This window comes from Molossus molossus, unplaced genomic scaffold (assembly GCF_014108415.1).
Source record: "Molossus molossus isolate mMolMol1 unplaced genomic scaffold, mMolMol1.p scaffold_m16_p_21, whole genome shotgun sequence".
Classification (NCBI taxonomy): Eukaryota; Metazoa; Chordata; class Mammalia; order Chiroptera; family Molossidae; genus Molossus; species Molossus molossus.
The window spans coordinates 35,482,428-35,505,086 of NW_023425357.1; the positions used below are offsets into that span (position 1 = coordinate 35,482,428).

General features: G+C 40.7%; 1 protein-coding gene across 1 annotated transcript in view; it reads right to left on the minus strand.

Moving 5' to 3' along the window:
* Positions 1-247: 247 nt before the first annotated feature.
* Positions 248-22,659, minus strand: part of SNTB2 (syntrophin beta 2) — a 118,621-nt gene continuing 96,209 nt past the window's right edge. Inside the window, exons 5-7 of the mRNA XM_036273837.1 lie at positions 18,250-18,446; positions 3,922-4,106; positions 248-396 (exon numbers count right to left, since the gene is read on the minus strand). Of these exons, the coding sequence (XP_036129730.1) occupies positions 304-396; positions 3,922-4,106; positions 18,250-18,446 (475 nt within the window). The 3' untranslated portion in view covers positions 248-303. The remainder of the gene's footprint in view (positions 397-3,921; positions 4,107-18,249; positions 18,447-22,659) is intronic.

Sequence of the window (22,659 nt, forward strand, 5' to 3'; positions counted from 1 at the left end):
CAATGAGCCACCCTTCTTAATAGGAGACTTAAACCAAATTACTTAGAAACCACATTAGGAAACCAACAATAAATCAACAGCTTCATTTTGGAGCTTATTAGAGTCCTAGAAATTCTGGCCAAGGTAGCTTGTGAAAGGCAGGCTCTTCTTTAAACATGGTTATGGTCAGCAGTGATTTGCAGGTCCTCATCAAGGCACTGTGCTGGAGGAGAAAGGAAAGAGCTTTCATTTTGTGCTTTTTTTTTTCTTTTTTGAGATGGAAATACTTGTGACATTCAAGGTTCTTTTCTGATTTTCTGCTACTCATACAAGCAGTCCCATGCGAGTGACTTTGGCCGACAAGAACGTGTGCAACACAAATACAATCGGCTTTGGACAAGAGTGCAGGTCCATGGTCTGTGGAGAGAGGACATCAATTATCACTACCACACACAGGTGCTTTAATAAATAAACACGCAAAATAAACAAATTTGGATGGGATGTTCTATTTTTTTTTAATCCTCACCTGAGGACATTTCTTTTTTTTTTTTTTTTCGATATTTTGTTCAGATAGAGTGGGAGGGAGAAAGAGGGAGAGAAACATCGACGTGAAAGAGACACATTGAGTAACTGCCACCCACACGACCCAACCAGGGCTGGGGACAAACTGCAACCGAGGTATGTGCTCTTAGCAGGAACCGAACCCGGGTCTCTTCAGACCACAGGCCAATGCTCTAACCATTGAGCAACCTGCCAGGGCAAGATGTTCTATTTTTTAAAAAGAACTTAGTTATAGAAACTCTTGGGAACTGAAAGCCACAAATGAAAGCATACTCTGAAGTTAGATATTCCACGTTATAATTAAACATCAGTGTGAGGTTTCACATCCACAATTAGGATACACTTGGTAGTATAACGGGCTACACCATGCCTGGTAGAACTAAAAAGCAGAGAATGTAAAAGAAAGGAATAGCCTATATGGAGACCATTAATTGGAATTATATGTATTTCTGAGTGAGAACCACAGTAGGCTCAGCTGAACAGTGACCTTATATGGTATGATTTTTGACACCCCACATAAATTTGTGGTGGGAATGACAACTCTTGAGGCCAGTAAGGAGGGCTATTATACCTTCCTATACACAGGCTTCTAATTTGGACCCTAGGCACCAGAAGAACAGGAGACCTGGGGTCTGGCAGCAAGGGTCAAGTGGGTCGTCAATCATTGGCACTGATAACAGAGACCAGGAATAAGACATAGCTTAATTATGTCTTTAAAAAAAAATACAACTTTATGAAGAATATAGTTATAGCCTGGCCGGTGTGGCTCAGAGGTTGAGCATCGACCCATGCACCGAGAGGTCGCTGGTTCAACCCCCAGTCAAGGCACATGCCCAGTTTGTGGGCTGGATCCCCCAGTGGGGGGCATGCAGGAGGTAGTCAATCGATGTTCTCTCTCATCAATGTTTCTCTTTCTCCCTTACCCTCCCTCTCTCAAAAAAAAAAAAAAAAAAAAAAAATATATATATATATATATATATATATATATAGCTATAGAGCACTAAATTCTGTATATATTAAATATAAAGCAAGGATTAAAAATATATAAATAGCCAGGGATAATAATCTAACACCTTGCTTGCTAACTGGCAACTAATATTAATAACTGGCTAAATAGAAGTTAATAGAAGCATTTAACTTTCTCTAATGCTTCAGGCATTTGAAAAGCCTTGGTCCAGCTAGGACAGTGTGGCTCAGTGAACTAAGAGGTCCTGGTTTGATTCCCATTCAGGACACACGTTCAGGTTGCAGGCTCGACTGGTACGTGCAAGAGGCAGTCGATCGATATTTCTCTCTCACATCGATATTTTTCTTTCTCTTTCCTTTACTCTCTCTCTCTCTAAAAAAAACAAAACAAAAACCAAACCAATAAGCCCAGCCTGTGTGGCTCAGTGGTTGAGCATCAACCCATGCACCAAGAGGTTACCAGTTTGATTCCCAGCGAGGGCACATGCCCAGATTGTGGGCCAAATCCCCAGTTGGGGGCATGCGGGAGGCGGCCAATCGATGTTCTCCCTCATCAATGTTTCTCTCTCTCCCTCCTTCTTCCTTACTTTCTCTCTAAAATCAGTAAAAAAAAAAAAAAAAAAGTCAATAAAAACACATTAAAAAAAAAAAAAAGAAAAGCCTTGGTCCATGGCCTACCTACAGTTTCCCAAGATTCATCATTTAAAATAAGATTTCTAGTCAGTTTTCTCATTTATATATATATATATTTTTTAATCCTCACCCAAGGACATTTTTTCCATTTTTTGTTCAGATAGAGTGGAGGGGGGGGCGGGGAGAGAGAGAAACATCGACGTGAAAGGGACACATCGAGTGGCTGCCACCTGCATGACCCAACCAGGGCCGGGGACAAACCGCAACCGAGGTACGTGCCCTTAGCGGGAACCAAACCCGGGTCTCTCTGGACTGCAGGCCGATGCTCTAACCGCTGAGCAAAACCGGACAGGGCTCTCATTTACATTTTAATTTAGTTCTAAAGTGTTGAGATTCTGTTTGCTAAACTTACACCTATTGTGAATGTGTCAATGGACATAAGATTTCCCATATAAGACCTGAACTACTGGCTCAATATTGATAAAAGAGAAAAGGCACTGTTTTACTCTTTTATCATAATTTATGATTTCTGAAGTATACTTGACATACTTTTCTAGTTCTCTAAAGGGGAATCATGAATTTCTGTTGCTATTTCCTTAAAGGGACAAGGAGGTAAAAAAGAAAATGATGGCTGTATGGACATATCTCTGCATCTTTTTTTCTGATCAGCAAAATTTCTGTAGCAACCAAGTCACTCTATTACTTTAAAAAAACAAAATTCTTACCTGAGGATTTTTTTTTTCAATTGATTATAGAGAGAGAGAAAAGGAGAAAGAGAAACATTCATTTGAGAGAGAAACATAGATTCAAGAAACATCAATCAGTTGCCTCTCATACGCACCCCAATTGGGGATCAAGCCCCCAACCTGGGTATGTGCCCTGACCAGGAATCAAACTCCAGCCTTTCCATATGTGGGACACTGCTCCAACTGAGCCACACCGGCCAGGGCTCAATTCCCTTTAACTCTTATCCCAACAAACTGCTAAACAGCAACGAATAGAATTTATTTAGTATTTAATATGTTTAAATACTTAACGTCTTATTTTTTATAAAAGCCTACTTCTTAAAAGGGCTATTTTTTCTAAGATTCAAACAAAACTTCTAAAAAAGAGAATGATTTCCTAAAGTGGGGAAAAGGAAAAAACAGAACCCAAATCCAACACATCTTGAAAAACTAAAGAATAATTTCCTGGAAAAAAATGGAGTATCAGTCCATAATATTTCTTCTTCTTTTTTTTTTTATCCCCATCCGAGGACATTTTTCCATTTTTTTGTACAGATAGAGTGGGAGGGAGAGAGAGGAAGAGAGAGAGAGGGAAACATCGATGTGAAAGAGACACATCGAGTGGCTGCCACCCGCACGACCAACCAGGGCCGGGGACAAACCGCAACCGAGGTACATGCCCTTAGCGGGAACCAAACCCGGGTCTCTCCGGACCGCAGGCGGATGTTCTAACCGCTGAGCCAAACCGGCCAGGGCTCAGTCCATAATATTTCTATACAAGAGGGTAATAAGCAATAAATAAGAAAAAGACTACCTATTAAAGTAAACATATTTTCTGCCTGGCCGGTGTGGCTCAGTGGATTGAGCATCCTCCCATGGACTGAGAGGTCCTGGTTCCATTTGTGGTCAGGGCACATACCCGGGTTGTGGGCTCGATCCCCAGTAGGGGGCATGCAGGAGGCAGCCCATTGATGTTTCTCTCTCCCTTCCCCTCTCTCTAAAAATACCAATAAAAACATTTAAAATAAACAAACATATTTTTCAGAAATTCTCTTACCAGCTCTCCCTCAGGACCACCAAAATCCAGATACAGATTTCTAATGCCATCATCAGCAGACATTTTCAGCCTTTCAAAGGGATAACGGTACAGTATGCTGCTGGTAGCTCCATTTTCCCTGGAGATAGTGAACCCATTTTCGTAGTGGACAGTGAGTCTTACCTCTTGTCCATTTAACGTGCAGCCTGTTGAAGATAAGCAAAACATTAATAAAGTTTCTGCTTCAGTTATCAAGCGGAAAAGGATTCTTCTGACTTCAAAAAGAAAACAAAATCTTTTCTTAAGAATGTGTGATACATAACCTATTTGGAACCTCCTAAAGTGAGTTTTGTCCTGGTCACTCATGTCAACATCTTGATTGAGATAAGGAAGAAATCACCATAACTCTCCTTGACATCTGATCTGATTCAGTTCAATTCAGTGAGTATCCACTGAATACTTGTGCCTGTCGTAGTACAGGAGAAGAGGCACAGTCCCTGTTCTCAAGGACCTCATAAATGAATAGGCATAAACATGAACTCCCTAACTGTGTCAAGTAGAATGTACAGAACATGAATAAACACTAAACTGAATAAGGCCAAAGTCCAGGAAAGGTTTCCTGGAGGAGATGGAACTTCAGATAGGCCCTAAAGAATAGATCAGCCCAGCCAGTGTGGCTCACTGGTTGAACATCGACCCACGCACCAAGAGGCTGCCAGTTTGATTCCCAGTCAGGGCACATGCCCAGGTTGTGGGCCCGATCCCCCATGCAGGAGGTGGTCAATCGATGTTCTCTCTCATCAATGTTTCTATCTCTCCCTACTTCTCCCTTCCTCTCTCTCTAAAATCAATAAAGAAAAAAAAAAAAAAAAAAAGATCAAACTGGATAAGCAGTGAGGAACAGGGAGAAGGCTTCAAGTGGACACAAAGAAGAAACAACCAAAGGAGAAAAAGTGCGTTTCAGAGGCAGTAACATGATTTGGCTGGTATTTGGGAAGAGGATAGAGATAATGTTTATCAAAGATAAAGGCTATACCTAGCAAAAGTTGTACCATTGGTCCTATCAAGATAAAATTCAAAGGATACATTTAAAATGATAGGACAAAAACCTTTGATCATCAAGACTGGCAAATGTCTTCTCTCGAGACTGGGGAAGTCCCTGTCTCACTAATATTTGAGTACAGTTTTGTTGTTAGTACAGGTGCTACATGTGAGAGGCCCTCTGTCTGAGGCCTGGGAATGAACACAGCCTTTGAGGGCTGACCTTAAAACCACTTCAAGGGTCAGAGTCGAGTATGCTTTGTCAGTTTAAACAAAAAGAATGGTTCCCAAACAAACAAGTGCTCACACTCAAACCAGTTCTTTCACTGGATGTGCAAAAACATTCAATTGGTCAAGGCAGCTGATGTATTTAGGAAATAAGGAAAACAAATAACATAAATACTGGCAGTGTCTCTTCTTAGCACTACTCAAAGAAGAGAGATTTGAGACAATGGACTTTATATATTAGTTACCTTCAGAAAAGAAATCTTGGGGAAGAACATGGATAAAATGAACCTGTAGAAGTAATCTAGTACAATAATCTCTAAATGAATGGCTGAGGGGTTTGGAAAAAGAACAGACAGATCCAAATTAAGGCAACCAGGGTAGAGTTTTCATGAGAATTTTATTCTGTTAACATCCCTGAAACTATAGCATAGTCAAGGGTGTTGAAGTCTGATGAGAAGAGAGGGGTCGTTCTAGTCTAGAAAAGAGAAGCTCAAAGCACAAAGATCTGCCCAAGTCCTTGCAGCACTGGCTGAAGAAGGTGTAATGCAGGGGGGCAAGTATTTCTGCCCCAGTGGGGAAAGATCTGCAATCACAGCTAGCAAAGGCAAGCCATTAAAGCCTCAACAAACTTGTCATGCAAGAGATTTCTTAAAATGTTCTGTTCAGGGTTGTTTCCCCTTAGGAGAGAAGGAAAGGAAAGAAACCATCAGTGTTTGTGTGGGTTATAGCACTGACCCGCGAACCAAAGAGTTTCTGGTTTGATTCCAGTCAAGGGCTTGTACCTCACTGCAGTTTGATCACTGACCCTGGTTGGGGTCGTTCAGGAGGCAACAGAATTGATGTGTCTCTCTCACATCAATGTCTCTCTCTCTCTCTCTCTCTCTCTCCCTCCCTCCCACTCTATCTGAAAATCAATGGAAAAATATCGTTGGGTGAGGATTAAAAAAAATAATAAAATTGTTGTGCCTAATAGTCTTAACTAAATGGTTTCTCCCTAAATAGTAGAGAAAAACAGTTAGGCGACGTTGATTAAGTACCTGACACACCTCACCCTTAGAGGGTCTCAGGAGTAATAAACCAAAGATAAATAAATCTCTGATGATGATTTAAAAAGAGACAGAGAAAGAGAGAAACAAAGAGGGAGAGAGAGAAAGAAGGCAGAGAGGGGGAGAGAGAGAGAGAGAGAGGAGAGAGACAGAGAGGATAGAGAGAGAAGAGAGGAGGGAGGGAGGAGAGGGAGAGCTCAGGCACACATGCATACATATGTGTACATGTATAGGGCAGGCACCTGTGACAAGGTGCCTTGTTCTGATAGGACTGGATCTGAGATTAATTATCAGCAAAATTCTGAGCTGGTCCAGGTGGCTTTTATAACCATCCCGATGTCCTGATTCAACTAAAATCCTTTCAGATGACTATAAAACTACTATCCACCTCAATTTATAGATAAGTCAGTAAAAAAATTTAATATACTCATTTTGCTTAACAGTTATTAATCAGAAATATAATTCAAGGACAATCACAGGATATCATATACTGAAGTTTAAAAGATAGAGAAAACTACAAACTACAGTTTTTGAGGTAACCAATGGAGGGAGATAAGCACTCAGCACTCAGCAGTGGGTGCTTTGTGTTCCTTCTGTAGGGTACAATGTGGGTTGATGGACGGCAGAGCTGAAGATAAAGCTAAACAACTTAGGAGCCTGGACCCAGAATAATTAGAAAACATACATGAAGAGTAACTGTCCAGTGAAATTGTGATTATGTTTTACTTCATTGATTGTTCATTATTTCATTTATTCATGTATTTTTATATATTAAAAAAATTTTTCTTTATTGATTTTAGAGAGAGAGGAAGGGAGAAGGAGAGAGAGATAGAAACATCAATGAAAGAGAACATATTCCGGCCATCCCCCACATGTCCCCCAATGGGGACCTGGCCCACAACACAGGCATGTGTCCCAATCGGGAATCGAACCGGTGACCTCTTGGTGTATGGGTTGACGCCCAACCACTGAGCCACACTGGCCAGGCCTATTGATGTATTTCTAAATTCTCTGCTCTCACTGGGCAGCTGGGAAGACAGATGGGTAATCACAACCAATCTATACTGGATTGTTTTAAGAATATATGTGCCAGACATTGTGTTAGGTGCTAGGAGATACAGAAATGAATAAAAGATGGTTCTGTTCAGACTAGTGTGAGAGAAAGAAAAGGAAATCTAGATGCAGAAGAATGAAGTAAGTGCTGTAACAGAAAGATGAACAAAACACTGTGAAAGGATAGAAGAGAGGGGTGTAGATTGACTCTGGGGAATTGAAAAAGCCTTAATAGAGGTGCTATTTCAGTTGAATCTTAAGTGATAATAAAAAGTATAACAATGGCCAGTTTGCTGAGTGTGTACTATACATCAAAATTAATCATAACCTTTTAACTCATCTAAAAATTAAAATAATAAGCTTTTGGGGGAAATTTTATTACCGAGTAATATGCAAAAGAGACATCCTCATTTCTTGTCTAAGAGTCATCTCCTCCCTGAGACCTACTTCAATACCACCCACAAACTGGGGTAGGGGTCAAGAGCAAGGTGGTGACCAGGGATAGGGTGAGAGATAGTAGGGGAGCAAGACCTATGTGCAGACCAACCACATTAAACCAGGAATCCTAAGTTTACCATATGTACTCATCCAAGCTCAATCATTCTAAACACAGTTCTCTGATGAGACTCTCCCTGTATCATGAATCACTGTACTTGAAAATTCTGACTTTACTTTCAAGGTTTCAATTCTTATACTGATTTATTTATTTTTTTAAATCCTCACCTGAGGATGTTTTTCCATTTATCTTCAGATAGAGTGGGAGGGAGAGAGAGAAAAGCATTGATGTGAGAGAGATACATTGATCAGTTGCCTCCCACATGACCCTAACCAGGACCGGGGACTGAACTGCAACCAAGGTACATGTCCTTGACCGGAATCAAACCTGAGACTCTTTGGTCCGAGGGCTGATGCTCTAACTGCTGAGCCAAACTGGCCAGGGCTATACTGATTTATTTATTTATTTAAATATTTTTTCTTTATTTATTTTAGAGAGAGGAAGGGAGAGGGAGAGAGAGAAACATCGACGTGAAAGGGACACATCGAGTGGCTGCCACCCACACAACCAACCAGGGCTGGGGACAAACTGCAACCAAGGTACATGCCCTTAGCGGAAACTGAACCCAGGTCTCTCTGGACCACAGGCTGATGCTCTAACCACTGAGTAAACTGGCCAGGGCTGATTTATTTTTTAATAATAGCTTTATTGCTATATAATTCACACACTCTACAATTCACCCATTTCAAGTACACAGCTCAATGGTTTTAGTATATTCAGAATTGTATATATTTGTTTATTTTTAATTTTTTTTAATCCTCACTTGAGGACATTTTTCCATTTTTTGTTCAGATAGAGTGGGAGAGAGAGAGAGGGAGAAGGAGAGAGAGAGAGGGAGAGAGAGAGAGAGAGAGAGAGAGAGAGAGAGAGAGACAGACATCGATGTGAAAGGTACACATCGAGTGGCTGCCAACCACACAACCCAACTGCAACCGAGGTATGCGCCCCCTAGTGGGAACTGAACCAGGGTTTCTCTGGACCATAGGCTGACGCTCTAACTGCTTAGCCAAACTGGCCAGGGCTTAATTTCTTTTTTAACTTTTAATTGAATTTATTTTGATAATCTGAAGTAGTGGTTCTCAAACCATTAACGGTTCAGATAATCTGTGGACCTTTTTTTTTTTTTTTTCTTTTTTTTTTTTTTTTTTATCCTCACCCGAGGATATTTTTCCATTTTTTGTACAGATAGAGTGGGAGGGAGAGAGAGGAAGAGAGAGAGAGGAAGAGAGAGAGAGAAACATCGACGTGAAGGGACACATCGAGTGGCTGCCACCCGCACGACCAACCAGGGCCAGGATCAAACTACAACCGAAGTACGTGCCCTTAGCAGGAACCGAACCCGGGTCTCTCCGGACCGCAGGCCGACGCTCTAACCGCTGAGCCAAACTGGGCCAGGGCAATCTGTGGACCTTTTAATGCCCTTGTCAACTGAATTAAAACCTATGTAGGTAGAACTTGGGTCTCAAAATGATTAAAAAGCTTTCCAGGTTATCCCACTGTGAAGTTGGAGTTGAAAACCACTGATCTGAAGCATTAATACATGTTTTTGGGTACAATTCCTGATAATTATGCTAATCTTATTTAATCAGGCAAATAAAAGACATTGGGATTCAGACAAGAGGGTCAATATTTAGGCCCTGGTAAAATCCATTATTTTTGGCCCTTGACTTTCACAGGAAATCCTAACTAAAAGTCTGCTATTTCTCCCAGCTTTTCAGTAATATGATATTGTAAAATTCTTTACAGTGATGGTTTTGGTGTATGAAACTAACTAATGGCTTCCTAGGCCAAAAAAAAAAAAAAAATTCCCCCCTGTTATACAAGATATAACTTTAAAAAGTCAAACAATATAAAAGTAGCCTGTAATTGCACTTGAAGTTAGGGATGAAGTAAAAGCCAGAAACGTCCACAGCACACATTACTCAGGAGAAAAGGCAATGCCCACTTCAACAGCTAAGATGTGGATATACAGCTCCACCCAGCCTCTCCCCTCTCCCATCTCTTCCTCTTCTAGGCTAAGGCCAAGCCCCCCTTGTGCTTTGGATCTGGTCCACTCCTACCTTCTCAGAAACTGTACAAGACTGATTATTCCTTTTTCCTCTTGCCATTTTCAACATTTCCCTCTAAACCAGATCCCTCCATTAATTTTTTAAAATGTTCAAAGTCTCTCTCATTAAAAGAAACACCTCTACTCAACTCCTTACCTTCCTCTTTTTATCAGTCTCCTCTCCTCTTCACAGAAAAACTTGTGGAAAGAGCTGTCTACACTCAGTTTACCTACATTTCACCCTCTTCCCCCATTCAATCTTCAGCCCTCTGCAGTGTGCCATCACGCCCCCAAGAGTCTCTCTTAAGGGCACCAATTATCTCCATATTGCTAAATCCAACCTGCTTCTTCAGCCCTCATCTTACTTGATACTTGCAGTGCTCATTGTTGGCTATCTACCTAGCTTCTCTATCTCCATTCTTACTTTACAGCCAAACCCCAATTTTATTCAGGTTTCTACTTTCTCCTAATGTATTTCAGAGAAGAGTGACCTCAACTTCAAGGGTAGATAGCCCCTGGGCCAGTCAACCTGGCTTTCACCTGGTGATTGGCGTTGGTCCAGGGTGTGCATATGAACCAAATGGGCTCTGACTGAAAACTGTGATTGGGAAGAGAAAACACCACACCGCCCTCCTTTTACTCTTGTTCCTCTCTTTTATGTAAGGGAATACATTTCTTTAATGTTTAATCTATTTTGAGAGGGCATTTTCTGTTAATTGCAACCTAAATCATTCAACTGATACATTTAACCCTACTGGTTATTCCTCTTCTTGAATACTCTTCCTTTGGCTTCCGTGACACTTACTGTCATCACCCGCCCTGGTTTTCCTTCTACTGCTCTGGCTACAGCTTCACAATCTGCTAAGTGGATGGGACATTGGCTTTTTCAAACCACAAGGATACTGTTGAGTGTAATGACACATATTAAAGCAGCTCCCTTAATAGTAAAAAAAATAAATAAATTTTAAGCTAAGAGAATAAAAAGCTCATTAATTAATAATAAATCTATTAGTGTCACACCAAGATGAATACTAGTAAATACAACTTGTGTTTTCTATTTTGTGTCTTTCTAACTGCTGGTAGTTAGCAGTGTATCATGAAGGACTAAGACTCTGATGTCAAAGAAATTCTATCCTGCAAATCCTGTTTCTGCTGCTCTGGTGCCAGTTACTTGGGAGGAGGGCTCTGGGGACTCCAGTGTTTCCAGCAAGACCCTTTAGCAGCTGCAGGGCCATGTGGGCTCCTCTGGGCATTCAGAACAACTCAGAGGAAGTGAGTTTCACAGGTTCAACCTGGTCTGACTGCTCATGACTCTATCAAAGACTGAGGCAACACTATCCATTACTGCACATAAGAAAAGCCAGTCCATCAAGTATAATCATCAGGCTAATCATACACAGGGTTACAAAGGAAAACATGACACTACATTCCTTTCTTATAGCTATTTGGTCAAAAGCATGAGAAAAGTTTTATTTATTTTTATTTCTGTCATTACCAAGAAGAGCTTTGTAACTAATAACATACTCAGTAAACATTTATTGATTTAATGAATTAAGAAAAACCAATAATGTATATGCCTTTCAGGAGTTTAACTTGGCCATAAGAATGAGTCATTTAGAGAGGTAAATGCAGGCGCTTGAGGCACTGTTTTGAAGTCTCGAATTCAAGTCCCAGCCACACTACCCCTAGTTCCTGCATCTTGAAAATGGAGGTAATAAAATTTGCCTTACAGGGTTGTGTGTTAGGGTTATATAACATGTATCTTATTTATGACTTCTAACAACCTTAATATATACCTACTGTTCTTCTCTTTCTGTCCTTCCTACTTCAAAGGCAGAGGCTATTCCTACCTTATTTATTTTAGTATAGTCAAAAGCACAGAGAATACACTTAATATTTTCTGAGTACATGAATAAAAAGGTATTCAAGAGAATTTCTATAAAACTGTAAATAACATGGTTACAGCAAACTCTTTCCTTACATAATGCTAACAACATACTTTTATTTATTTATTTAATTTGTTTTTCCTTTATTGATTTTAGAGAGAAAGGAAGGGAGAGATAGAAACATTGATGAGAGAGAACATCAATTGGCCACCTCTTACATGCTCCCTACTGGGGATCTGGCTCATAACCTGGGCATGTGCCCTGGCTGGGAATCAAACTGGCACTCTTGGTGCAAGGATCGATGCTCAACCACTGAGCCACACCAGCCAGGACAACATAAATCCTTTTATTTATTCATTCATTTATTTAGTTTTTGTTTTTATTCCTCACCTGAGGATATTTTTCTATTTATCACCAGATAGAGTGGGAGCAGGGGAGAGAGAGACAGAGAGAAACATCAATGTGATAGAGCCACATCGACTGGTTACCTCCTACACAACTCAACCAGGGCTGGGGACGAACCGCATCTGTGGTACGTGCCCTTGACCAGAATCGAACCCGTGACTCATTGGTCTGCAGGCTGATGCTCTATCCGCTGAGCCAAATTGGCCAGGGCAAACATAAATACTTTTAAATGCCCATATTCCTTCTCCTCTTGCAGATTTTCTGCATATTTATTAATGCAATTCCTACCTATATCTATGACTTCTTAGTACATATCACCAAAGTTATAGAAATATAGAGCATCTTCATGAAGTTCCTGCATGATTTAAAAACTTTAATAGCTTGGATAATTGGTATAATGACATTAAACCTTTTAAAAGCATACTTACTAAGTTCAAAAAACTACACACATATATGTATTTTCATATTTTCAATCCCTATGACTAATGGAAATGGTTTTATGGACCTAAGGGAGTTAATTGCATTCTCTGCTTAGTCATCTTGAAGTTCATCTTTGCTAAAAGAAAAAAGTCCTGCCCTGGCTGGTTTGGCTCAGCGGTTAGAGCGTCGGCCTGCGGTCCAGAGAGACCCGGGTTCAGTTCCCGCTAAGGGCACGTACTTCGGTTGCAGTGTGTCCCCGGCCCTGGTTGGTCGTGCGGTGGCGGCCACTCAATGTGTCCCTTTCACATCGATGTTTCTCTCTCTCTATCTCTTCCTCTCTCTCCCTCCCACTCTATCTGTACAAAAAATGGAAAAATGTCCTCGGGTGAGGATTAAAAAAAAAAAGAAAAAAGTCCTGAGACTTCCGGTCAAGATGGCGGGTAGGTAAACGTGGTATCGCGTCCTCCCACAACCACATCAAAGTTACAACTAAACTACAGAACAACCATCATTCAAAACCGCCTGAAATCGAGCTGAACAGAAGTCCTACAACTACGGAATTAAAGCAGCAGCCACATTGAAACTGGTAGGAGGGGCGGAGGCAGATGGGCTGGTCCCACACCCACGTGTGGCGGATAAAAATCAGGAGGACACCTCGGCTGGGAGGGTCCTCCCTGAGGACTGAGGGGTACCCATCCCATACCAGACGCCTACTCAGGGTTCCAGTGCCAGGAAGAGAAGCCCCCATAACTTCTGGCTGAAAAAACCATCGGGAACTGAGGCTCAGGGAGGCTGACGCGGCTGGAGCCCCAGGCAGCTCCTTAAAGGGCCCGTGCACGGACTTATCGGACTCACTCCCTCTAAGCTTGGAGGAGAGGCAGCTTGAGGGGCACCAGAGACATACAGGGAAGAACTGAGCTGTTTGGCACTGGAGCAGGGCTGGAGAGGGGGCTTTCTCCTGGACAGGTGTGCTGTCAGAGGCCTTTGTTCCTTTGGTGAGCCCTGCCCTGGGGCGGCAGACAGTCGCCATATCTGGGACTCCAGCAACCTGGCTCACACTGGTAGCCCCGCCCTGGTGACTCCCTGAGGCCCGCCCCACCCAACTTTCAGGCCCACCCAAGCTGTTGGCACTTGCTTAACCATAGGATTGGCCTGTCTTGGCTCCTGCTTCAGGTTTTTCCTAAATTCTTTCAAACGAGCAGCATCTGGTCTCAGCTAGCCCCATACCGCTTGTTAAGTAATACACAGAAACAAACACAGGGAGGCAGCCAAAATGAGGAGACAAAGAAACAGGTCCTAAATGAAAGAACAGAAAAAGACCCCAAGAAAATAATTAAGCGAAATGGAGATAAGCAACCTAACAGATACTGAGTTCAAAATACTGCTTATAAGGATGCTCAATGAACTTAGTGAGGGCCTCAAGAGAATAAAAAAGGGACCAAATTATGGATGCACAGTCAGAAATGAAGGGGGCATTAACTGAAATAAAGAATAATTGACATAGATTCAATAGTAGAGTACGTAAATCCAAGAAGCAAACCATTGATTTGGATTATAAAGAAGCAAAAAACACCCAATCAGAACAGCAAAAAAAAAAGAATCCAAAAAAATGAGGATAGTGTAAGGAGCCTCTGGGACAACTTCAAGTGTGCCAACATTCGCATCTTGGGGGTGCCAGAAGGAGAAGAGAGAGAACAAGAAATTGAAAACCTATTTGAAACAATAATGGCAGAAAACTTTCCTAACTTGGTGAAGGAAACAGACATACAAGTCCAGGAAGCACAGAGTCCCAAACAAGATGAACCCCAAGAGGCCCACACTAAGACACATCATCATCAAAATGCAAAAGGTTCAAGACAAAGAGAGAATCTTAAAAGCAGCAAGAGAAAAGCCGTTAGTTCCCTACAAGGGAGTTCCCATAAGGCTGTAAGCTGATTTCTCAAAAGAAACTTTGCAGGCCAGAAGGGAGTGGCAAGAAATATTCAGAGTGATGAAAAGCAAGAACCTACAACCAAGATTACTCTATCCTGCAAAGCTGTCATTTAGAATCGATGGCCATGTAAAGAATTTCCCAGACAAGAAAAAGCTAAAGGAGTTCATCACCACCAAACCGTTGTTATATGATATGATGAAGGGTCTTTTTGAAGAAAAAGATAAAATATATGAACAAACAAAATGGCAATGAATACATATCTATTGACAATGGAATCCACAAACAAAATGAACAGGCAGAGCAGAAACATTCTCATAAATACAGAGAACATTTTGTTGGTTGCCAGATGAGAGGGGGGTTGGGAGAATGGGTGAAATAGGTGAGGGGATTAAGAAGTACAAATTCATTGCTAGACTGACAAACCTCAAAGGGAAAGGGGTTGGGGGGGGGGGGGGGAGAAATAAACCAAAGAACTTATAAGCATAACCCATGGACACAGACAATAGTGTGGGAAAAGGCGGAAGGGGGGACAGGAATGGGGAGGTGGGGGTCAATGGGGGAAAAATGAGGAACATCTGTAATACATTCAACAATAAAGATTAAAAAAAAAAAAAAGAAAAAAGGCCTTATAATCTAATCTAATAGAGGCTTAAAACTAAATGAACATTATGAAGATCATGTATTACATTCACTAGTCAAATCTTGTAGGTAGTCACTGAAATTTTTCTAAATGAATCATCTATAACCAAAACACATAAGAGACAAGAAAATAGAGCTTAAGTGATTTTTTGTCAACTATCTAACTTTCTTTAGGCCATGAATATCTGGATATGTGATACAATGTGCCACAATTATAGTTTTCAATGACCCCTTCTGACTCTCCTAACAATGGAACAGAAAGTGCTGACATGTATCTGAAGGACTTGCTTGTCTTATGTGCATATGTGTGTATATATGTGAAAGTGTATGTGCACACTAAGCATACACATAACACCTAATAAACTAAGTGTACATACACGAGTATGTGCACACACACACACACATTTTAAAGAAACTGACTTTCATCAAAGTGGTTTATGTTTAGCCAGTTTAATATATCTGACACAGGTCTACATACTGAGTAAGTGATTAACAGTTACAGTACACCAGTTGACCCGAATTGTGAAAATGAAAGTATTACCAAGGTAATATTAAAATACAGCTATGAATGAGAACAAAAAAGTTCAAAATTACCTAAAAATTTTTCTTTTGTCTACTTAAAAATATAAGGAACCAGCCCGTCCCTATTCTCCCTCTCCTTAAGCCATCTCTATTTAAACAACTGTAAGCCATGGACTAGACAGATTTTGATTTCCTACAATGTGCAGTTTAGCTGCCAGACACCAAAGAAACAACCTAAAACTAAAGAATGTTAAAAATCCAAGTTGTACTCATTATTTGGGAAGCATATCTTTCTGGATCCTTGGAGAAGATATGATGACCCCAGATGCCAGTGAAGAGTCTGATGAGCTCTTCACAGGAACACAGAGGCTCCTCATGGGAACACAGAGCATCACGGACCTTCACACTGATGACTGGCCCATCCCGGAAAGCACATTCTGTGGTCAAGAAGAAAACCAGAGCCACATAGTCCTTAATGTGGTGACCAACCACTCCACAGAGAAAACAGACAGAAGATAGACAAATGAGGAAGACAGTGTGGATGTGGTAGCTTTGGTGAAAATCCACAGTGGGTTCTTACTAGTCACTGGTGTTACTGCTTGAATCATCATTGTGGCTGTGAAGGAAATATGAAGCTGGTCCTAAACAGATGAAGATTTGCATCGTCTGACAACATTAAAAAACTCTCTTGCCCAGCCGGTGTGGCTCAGTGGATTGAATGACGTCCATCTCATGGACTGAGAGGTCCCAGTTTAATTCCTGGTCAGGGCATATGCCTGGGATGTGGACTGTATTCCCCAGTAGGGGGCATGCAGGAAGCAGCCAATAGATGTTTCTCTTTCACATTGATGTTTCTATCATTCACTCCCTTCCTCTTTCTCCAAAAAAATCAATAAAAGCATTTTTTGTTTTTTTAATCCTGATCTGAGTATATTTTTCCACTGATTTTCAGATAGAGTAGGAGGGAGATAGAGAGAAATATTGATGTGAGAGAGGCACATCGATTGATTGCCTCCTGTACAACCCCAACTAGGGCTAGGGATTCAATTGCAACCAAGCTACGTGCCCTTGACTGGAATCAAAACTGAAACTCTTTGGTCCGCGGGCTGACATTCTAACTGCTGAGGCAAACCAGCCAGGGCGTCAAAAATTTTTTATTACATTCAAAACAAAACAAAACAAAAAAAACTCTGTCCCCGTTCCAATGTTAGATGATGACCCATAGAAATGCTCCCCATACAGTTCTCAAACTATGGAGCTCCCTCACTTTCAAAAAGCAACAGAAAGAAAGACAAATCACAAGACATTCTGCTCTTGAAACATTTTCTCTTTTTATATAAATTCTGTAAAACTAGGTTTATAAAATAAAATCATAGATAAAAGAAGCAAAATTAAGTAAACTAACTTATAACCAAAACATTTAAAGTAATCCAAACTATATTAGAAACTGTAATTGTATGTTAATTTTTACTGTTCTGTTCCTATTAAAAAAAAAAAAAGCAATCTGGAAACATCTATACATATATATGGTACCTAACACATGCACAAACTTACTCTATACGTATACATAAAACCATATCCCAATTCACATAGACAAGCCACAAGAGGGCGCTTCAAGAATAGGAAGAGAACATCAGAATTAATTCCTTGGCTCTCAACCTTCCTAATGCTGTGACCCTTTATTACAGTTGCTCATGCTGTGGTGACCCCCAACCATAAAATTATTTTCGTTGCTATTTCATAACTGTAATTTTGCTACTGTTATGTCTTAGGCGACCCCTGTGAAAGGGTCGTTCAACCCCCAAAGGGGTCGCCTCCCCCAGGTTGAGAATTTATTTCAGTAATATTGGGCGCAGATCTTCAAACTTTTGAAGATAAACTCCTATTTCAAATTACTTTTCTGCAACCATAAGCTTTGCCAGATGCTCTTATTTTAAGGGTATCTATCCATATCTTATATTCCAAATCTCAACTAGAGGGTTAATGCATCTACTACTTGGTAAATGAGTCCTTATATTATCATATGACTTAAAATGATGAACAGTAAAACTGCCATCTGGGCCCTGGCCGGTTTTGCTCAGTGGTTAGAGCACCAGCCCACAGACCAATGAGTTGTGGGTTTGATTCTGGTCAAGGGCATGTACCTCAGTTGCGGTTCATCCCTGGACCTGGTTCGGATCATGCAGGAGGCGACCAGTCAATGTGTCTCTCTTGCATTGATATTTTTCTCTCTCTCCCTCTCTCTCTCCCCCACTCCCTCCCACTCTATCTGAAGATAAATAGAAACATATCGTCGGGTGAAGATTTAAAGAAAGAAAGAAAGAAAAACAAACAAACAAAACAAACTGCCGTTTGGTACAGAGGGTTTTATGATGTGTTCAGAGCTATGTACTGGCTCAGAAAACCTTTGCTATTGAAACAAAAAAAAAAAACAGGTTTCTTCCCATCATTATCACTTTAAGCTGCCATTTCAGCACATTTTAAAGTCTGGTACACATGACAATGGTTTTTACTTTATGTATAACAACAGTTCCCTTTAATTACTATTAGAAATGAAATGCCAGGATCCATACCTAGAGACACCTCCTTGATGAGCTCAGCAGCAGCATGACAACCCTGAACAAGTATCCTGGTCCAGGTCGACAGATCCCGATGTGTCTCCACCCTGAAGAGATGCATCTCAATGCCCTGCCGAGAGCCTGTCCTGGTAGCAAATGTAAGGTCAGAACCAAGGGAGGGTGATCGACATCCAGAGCCAGAATGAACCAATCTAGAACCACAAACAGAGCAAAGATTAAAAGTAATTAATGTACTATTACAGGAAAATATCAACAATTTATACTGACTAATATGCATAAAATTATAAAAGTTATAAGCAGTGTCTAAAAAAGTACATTTCAAAATAACAACCACTGGGCCTGGCCAATGTGGCTCAGTGGAATGAGTGACGTCCCATGGACTGAGAGGTCCCAGTTTGATTCCCGATCAGGGCACATGCACGGTTGTGGGCTAGATCCCCGGGGATGTAGAAGGCAGCAATCAATGTCTGTCTCTCACATCAATGTTTCTATCTCTCTCCTTTCCTCTCTCTTTAAAAAATGAATAAAAATATATTTTAAAAAAATTTTTCTTTATTGATTTTAGAGAGGGAGAGAGAGAGAGAGAGAGATAGAAACATCAATGAAAGAGAACATTGATTGGTCTGCCTCTTGCATGCCCCAAATGGGGATTTGGCCTACAACCTGTACGTGTGCCCTGACTGGGAATAGAACTGGAGACCTCTTGGTGCATGGGGTTGACAATTCAACCACTGAGCCACACTGGCCAGGCTCATTAAAAACATATTTAAAAAAATAAAATAAAATGACCCTTGGTGTCACAGGCAGAACACAGGGCTGGTGGGCCAAGCTCTCAATTTCCCACCAGCATTTTTATGCCCCCAAGAGGCTATGTATATTAGCAAAAGATTCTATTTTGATTAGGAAATGATAAGCCCCTACACATGCATAGCTGCCTACATTATCTATCACTCACCAGAGTAGTACTATTTTTTTGTAACCAAGGATGAATCTACATTGACACATCATGATCACCCAAAGTCCATAGTTTACTTTAAGGCTCACTCTTGGTGTTGTACATTCTATAGGTTTGGACAAATGTATAATGACATATACCCATCATTATAATATATACAGAGTATTTTCACTGCCCTCCCCCAAATCCTCAGTACTCTGCTTATTCATCCTTCCCCTCCCTCAGCAACCACTGATCTTTTTATTGACTACACTGTTTTGCCTTTTCCAGGATGTCATATTGTTGGACTCATACAGTATAAAGCCTTGTCAGATTGGCTTCATTTACTTAGTAATATGCATTTAAATTTCCTCCATGTTTTTTCATTGCTTGATAGTTCATTTCTTTTTAGCTCTGAATAATATTTCACTGTCTGGATGTACCAGTTTATTTATCCATTTACCTACTGAAGACATCTTGGTTGCTTCCATGTTTTGGCAACTACGCATAAAGCTGCTATAAACATCTTTTTGCTGCTTTTTGTGTGAACATGTTTTTGCAATATATTTTTATTGATTTTAGAGAGAGAGGAAGGAAGAGGGGGAGAGAGATGAAAACATCGATGAGAAAGAAACTTGGTTAGCCCTGGCCGGTTTGGCTCAGCGGTTAGAGTGTTGGTCTGCGGTGCGGCTGCGGTCCGGAGAGACCTGGGTTCGGTTTCCGCTAAGGGCATGTACCTTAGTTGCAGTTTGTCCCCGGCCCTGGTTGCGTCGTGTGGGTGGCAACCACTCGATGTGTCCCTTTCACATCGATGTTTCTCTCTCTCTCTCTCCTCCTCTCTCTGAACAAAATATCAAAAAATGTCCTCGGGAGAGGATAAAAAATAAATAAATAAATAAAATAAAAATAAGAAAAAACATTGGTTGGCTGCCTCCTGCATGCCTCCCACTGGGGATTTGCCAGGAATAACCTGGGCATATGCCCTTACCAGGAATTGAACTGGCGACCTCTAGGTGCATAGGTTGACACTCAACCACTGAGCCACACTGACCAGGTTATTATTGTCTTTTCCAGAGCAGAAATTTTAATTTAATTTTTTTTGAGAGAGACACCAATTTGCGATTTGTTGTTCCACTTATTTATGATTGATTGATTGATTCTTTTTTTTTTTTTTTTTTATCCTCACCCGAGGACATTTTTCCATTTTTTTGTTCAGATAGAGCGGGAGGGAGAGAGAGAGAGAGAAACATCGATGTGAAGGGGCACATCGAGTGGCTGCCACCCGCACGACCAACCAGGGCCGGGGACAAACTGCAACCGAGGTACGTGCCCTTAGTGGGAACCAAACCCGGGTCTCTCTGGACCACAGGCCGACGCTCCAACCGCTGAGCCAAACCGGCCAGGGCGATTGATTGATTCTTGTATGTGCCCTGATGGGATCAAACCCATAATGTTGGTATATCGAGATGACACTCGAACCAACTGAGCTACCCGGTCAGGACAGACATTTTAAATTTTAATGAAGTATAGCTTATCAATGATTTCTTTCATGTATGTCCTTGGTGTTATCCAAAAAAGCCATCAATACACCCAAGGTCATACAGGTTTTCTCCCATGTTATCTTCTAGGAAATTTATAGTTTTGCATTTTGAGTTAATTTTGTGAAGGGTGTGAGTTCTGTGCCTAGATTCGTTTTTCTCCCCCATGTTGACGTCTACTTGTTCTAGCACCATTTGTTGAAGAGACTATCTTTGCTCCATTGTATTGCCTTTTCTCCTTTGTCAAAGATCAGTTGACTATATTTATAGGGGACTAATTCTGGGTTCTTCATTCTCTTGCATTGATCTATATCTATCTATTCTTTCACCAAAACTACACTGTCTTGATTAAGTATAATTTTATAGCAAGCCTTAAAGTTGGGTAGTATCAGTCCTTTAATTTTGTTCTTCTTTAATATTATGTCGGTTACTCTGGTCTTTTGCCTCTCCATAAAAACTTTACAATCAGTTTGTCAATATCCGTAAATAACTACTAGAATTTAAAAAAAATTTTTTTTCTCTATTGATTTTAGAGAGAAGGGAGAGGGAGAGAGAGATAGAAACATTGATAAGAGAACATCAATTGGCCACCTCCTGCATGTCTTCCACTGGGAACTGGGCCCACAACCTGGGTGTGTCCCCTGCCCAGGAATCGAACCAACGACCTCTTGGTGCATGAGTTGACGCTCAACCACTGAGCCACACCGGCCAGGCTAACTTGCTAGAATTTTTATTGAAATTATATTGAATCAATCTATAGATTAATTTGGGAAGAACTAACTGATATGTTGACAATGTTATGGCTTCCTATCTATGAATATGGAAATAGAATATCTCTCCATTTATTTAATTCTTGTTTGATTTTGTTCATCAGAGTTTTATAGTTTTCCTCACATATATCTTAAACATATTTTAGATTTATACCTAAGTATTTCATTTTTGGGGGTGCTAATATAAATGGCATTGCTTTTTTTTTTTATCCTTTTTTTTGCACTTATCTTCAGATAGAGTTGGAGGGAGAGAGGGAAGAAGAGAGAGAGAGAAACATCAATGTGAGAGACACACACCGAGTGGCTGCCACCCACATGACCCCAACTGGGTCGGGGACAAACTGCAACTGAGGTTCGTGCCCTTAGCGGGAACTGAACCCGGACCTCTCTGGTCCGCGGGCCAACGCACTAACTGCTGAGCCAAACCGGCCAGGGCTGTATTTTAATTTCAAACTCCACTTGTTCTTTGCTAGTATACAGAAAAGCAACTAAGTTTTGTATGTTAACCTTGTATTTTGCAACATTGCTATAATCGTTTATTAGTTCCAAGAGTTTTTTGGTCAATTGCTTTGGGTTTTTGACATAGATGATCATGTAATCTGTGAACAAAGAGAGTTTTGTATCTTCCTTCTCAATCTGCATACCTTTTACTTCCTCTTCTTGCCTTATGGCATTAGCAAGGAATTTCAGTATGATGTTGAACAGGAGTGTCAAGAGGGGACATCCTTGCCTTGTACCTGATCTTAGTGGGAAAGCTTTGTTTGTCACCCCCAAGTATGATGTTAGATGTAGATTTTTTTATACATAGTTTTTAATAAATTGAGAAAGTTCCCCTCTACTGCTAGTTTACTGAGGATTTTTATCATGAATGGGTGCTGGATTGTGTCAAATGCATTTCTAAATCTCTCGATAGTACCATGTGATTCTTTTTTAGCTTGTTTATACAATGAGTTACATTAATGGATTTTCAAATGTTGAACTAGCCTTGCATACCTGAAAAAAACTTCACTTGGTTGTGGTGTATAACTCCTTTATACTTTTTTGGATTTGATTTGCTAGTATTTTGTTGAGGATTTTTGCATCTATGTTTATGAAAGATCTTGGTCTTTAGTTTTCTTTTCTGGTAATGTTTATCTGGTTTTGGTATTAGGGTAATGCTGGC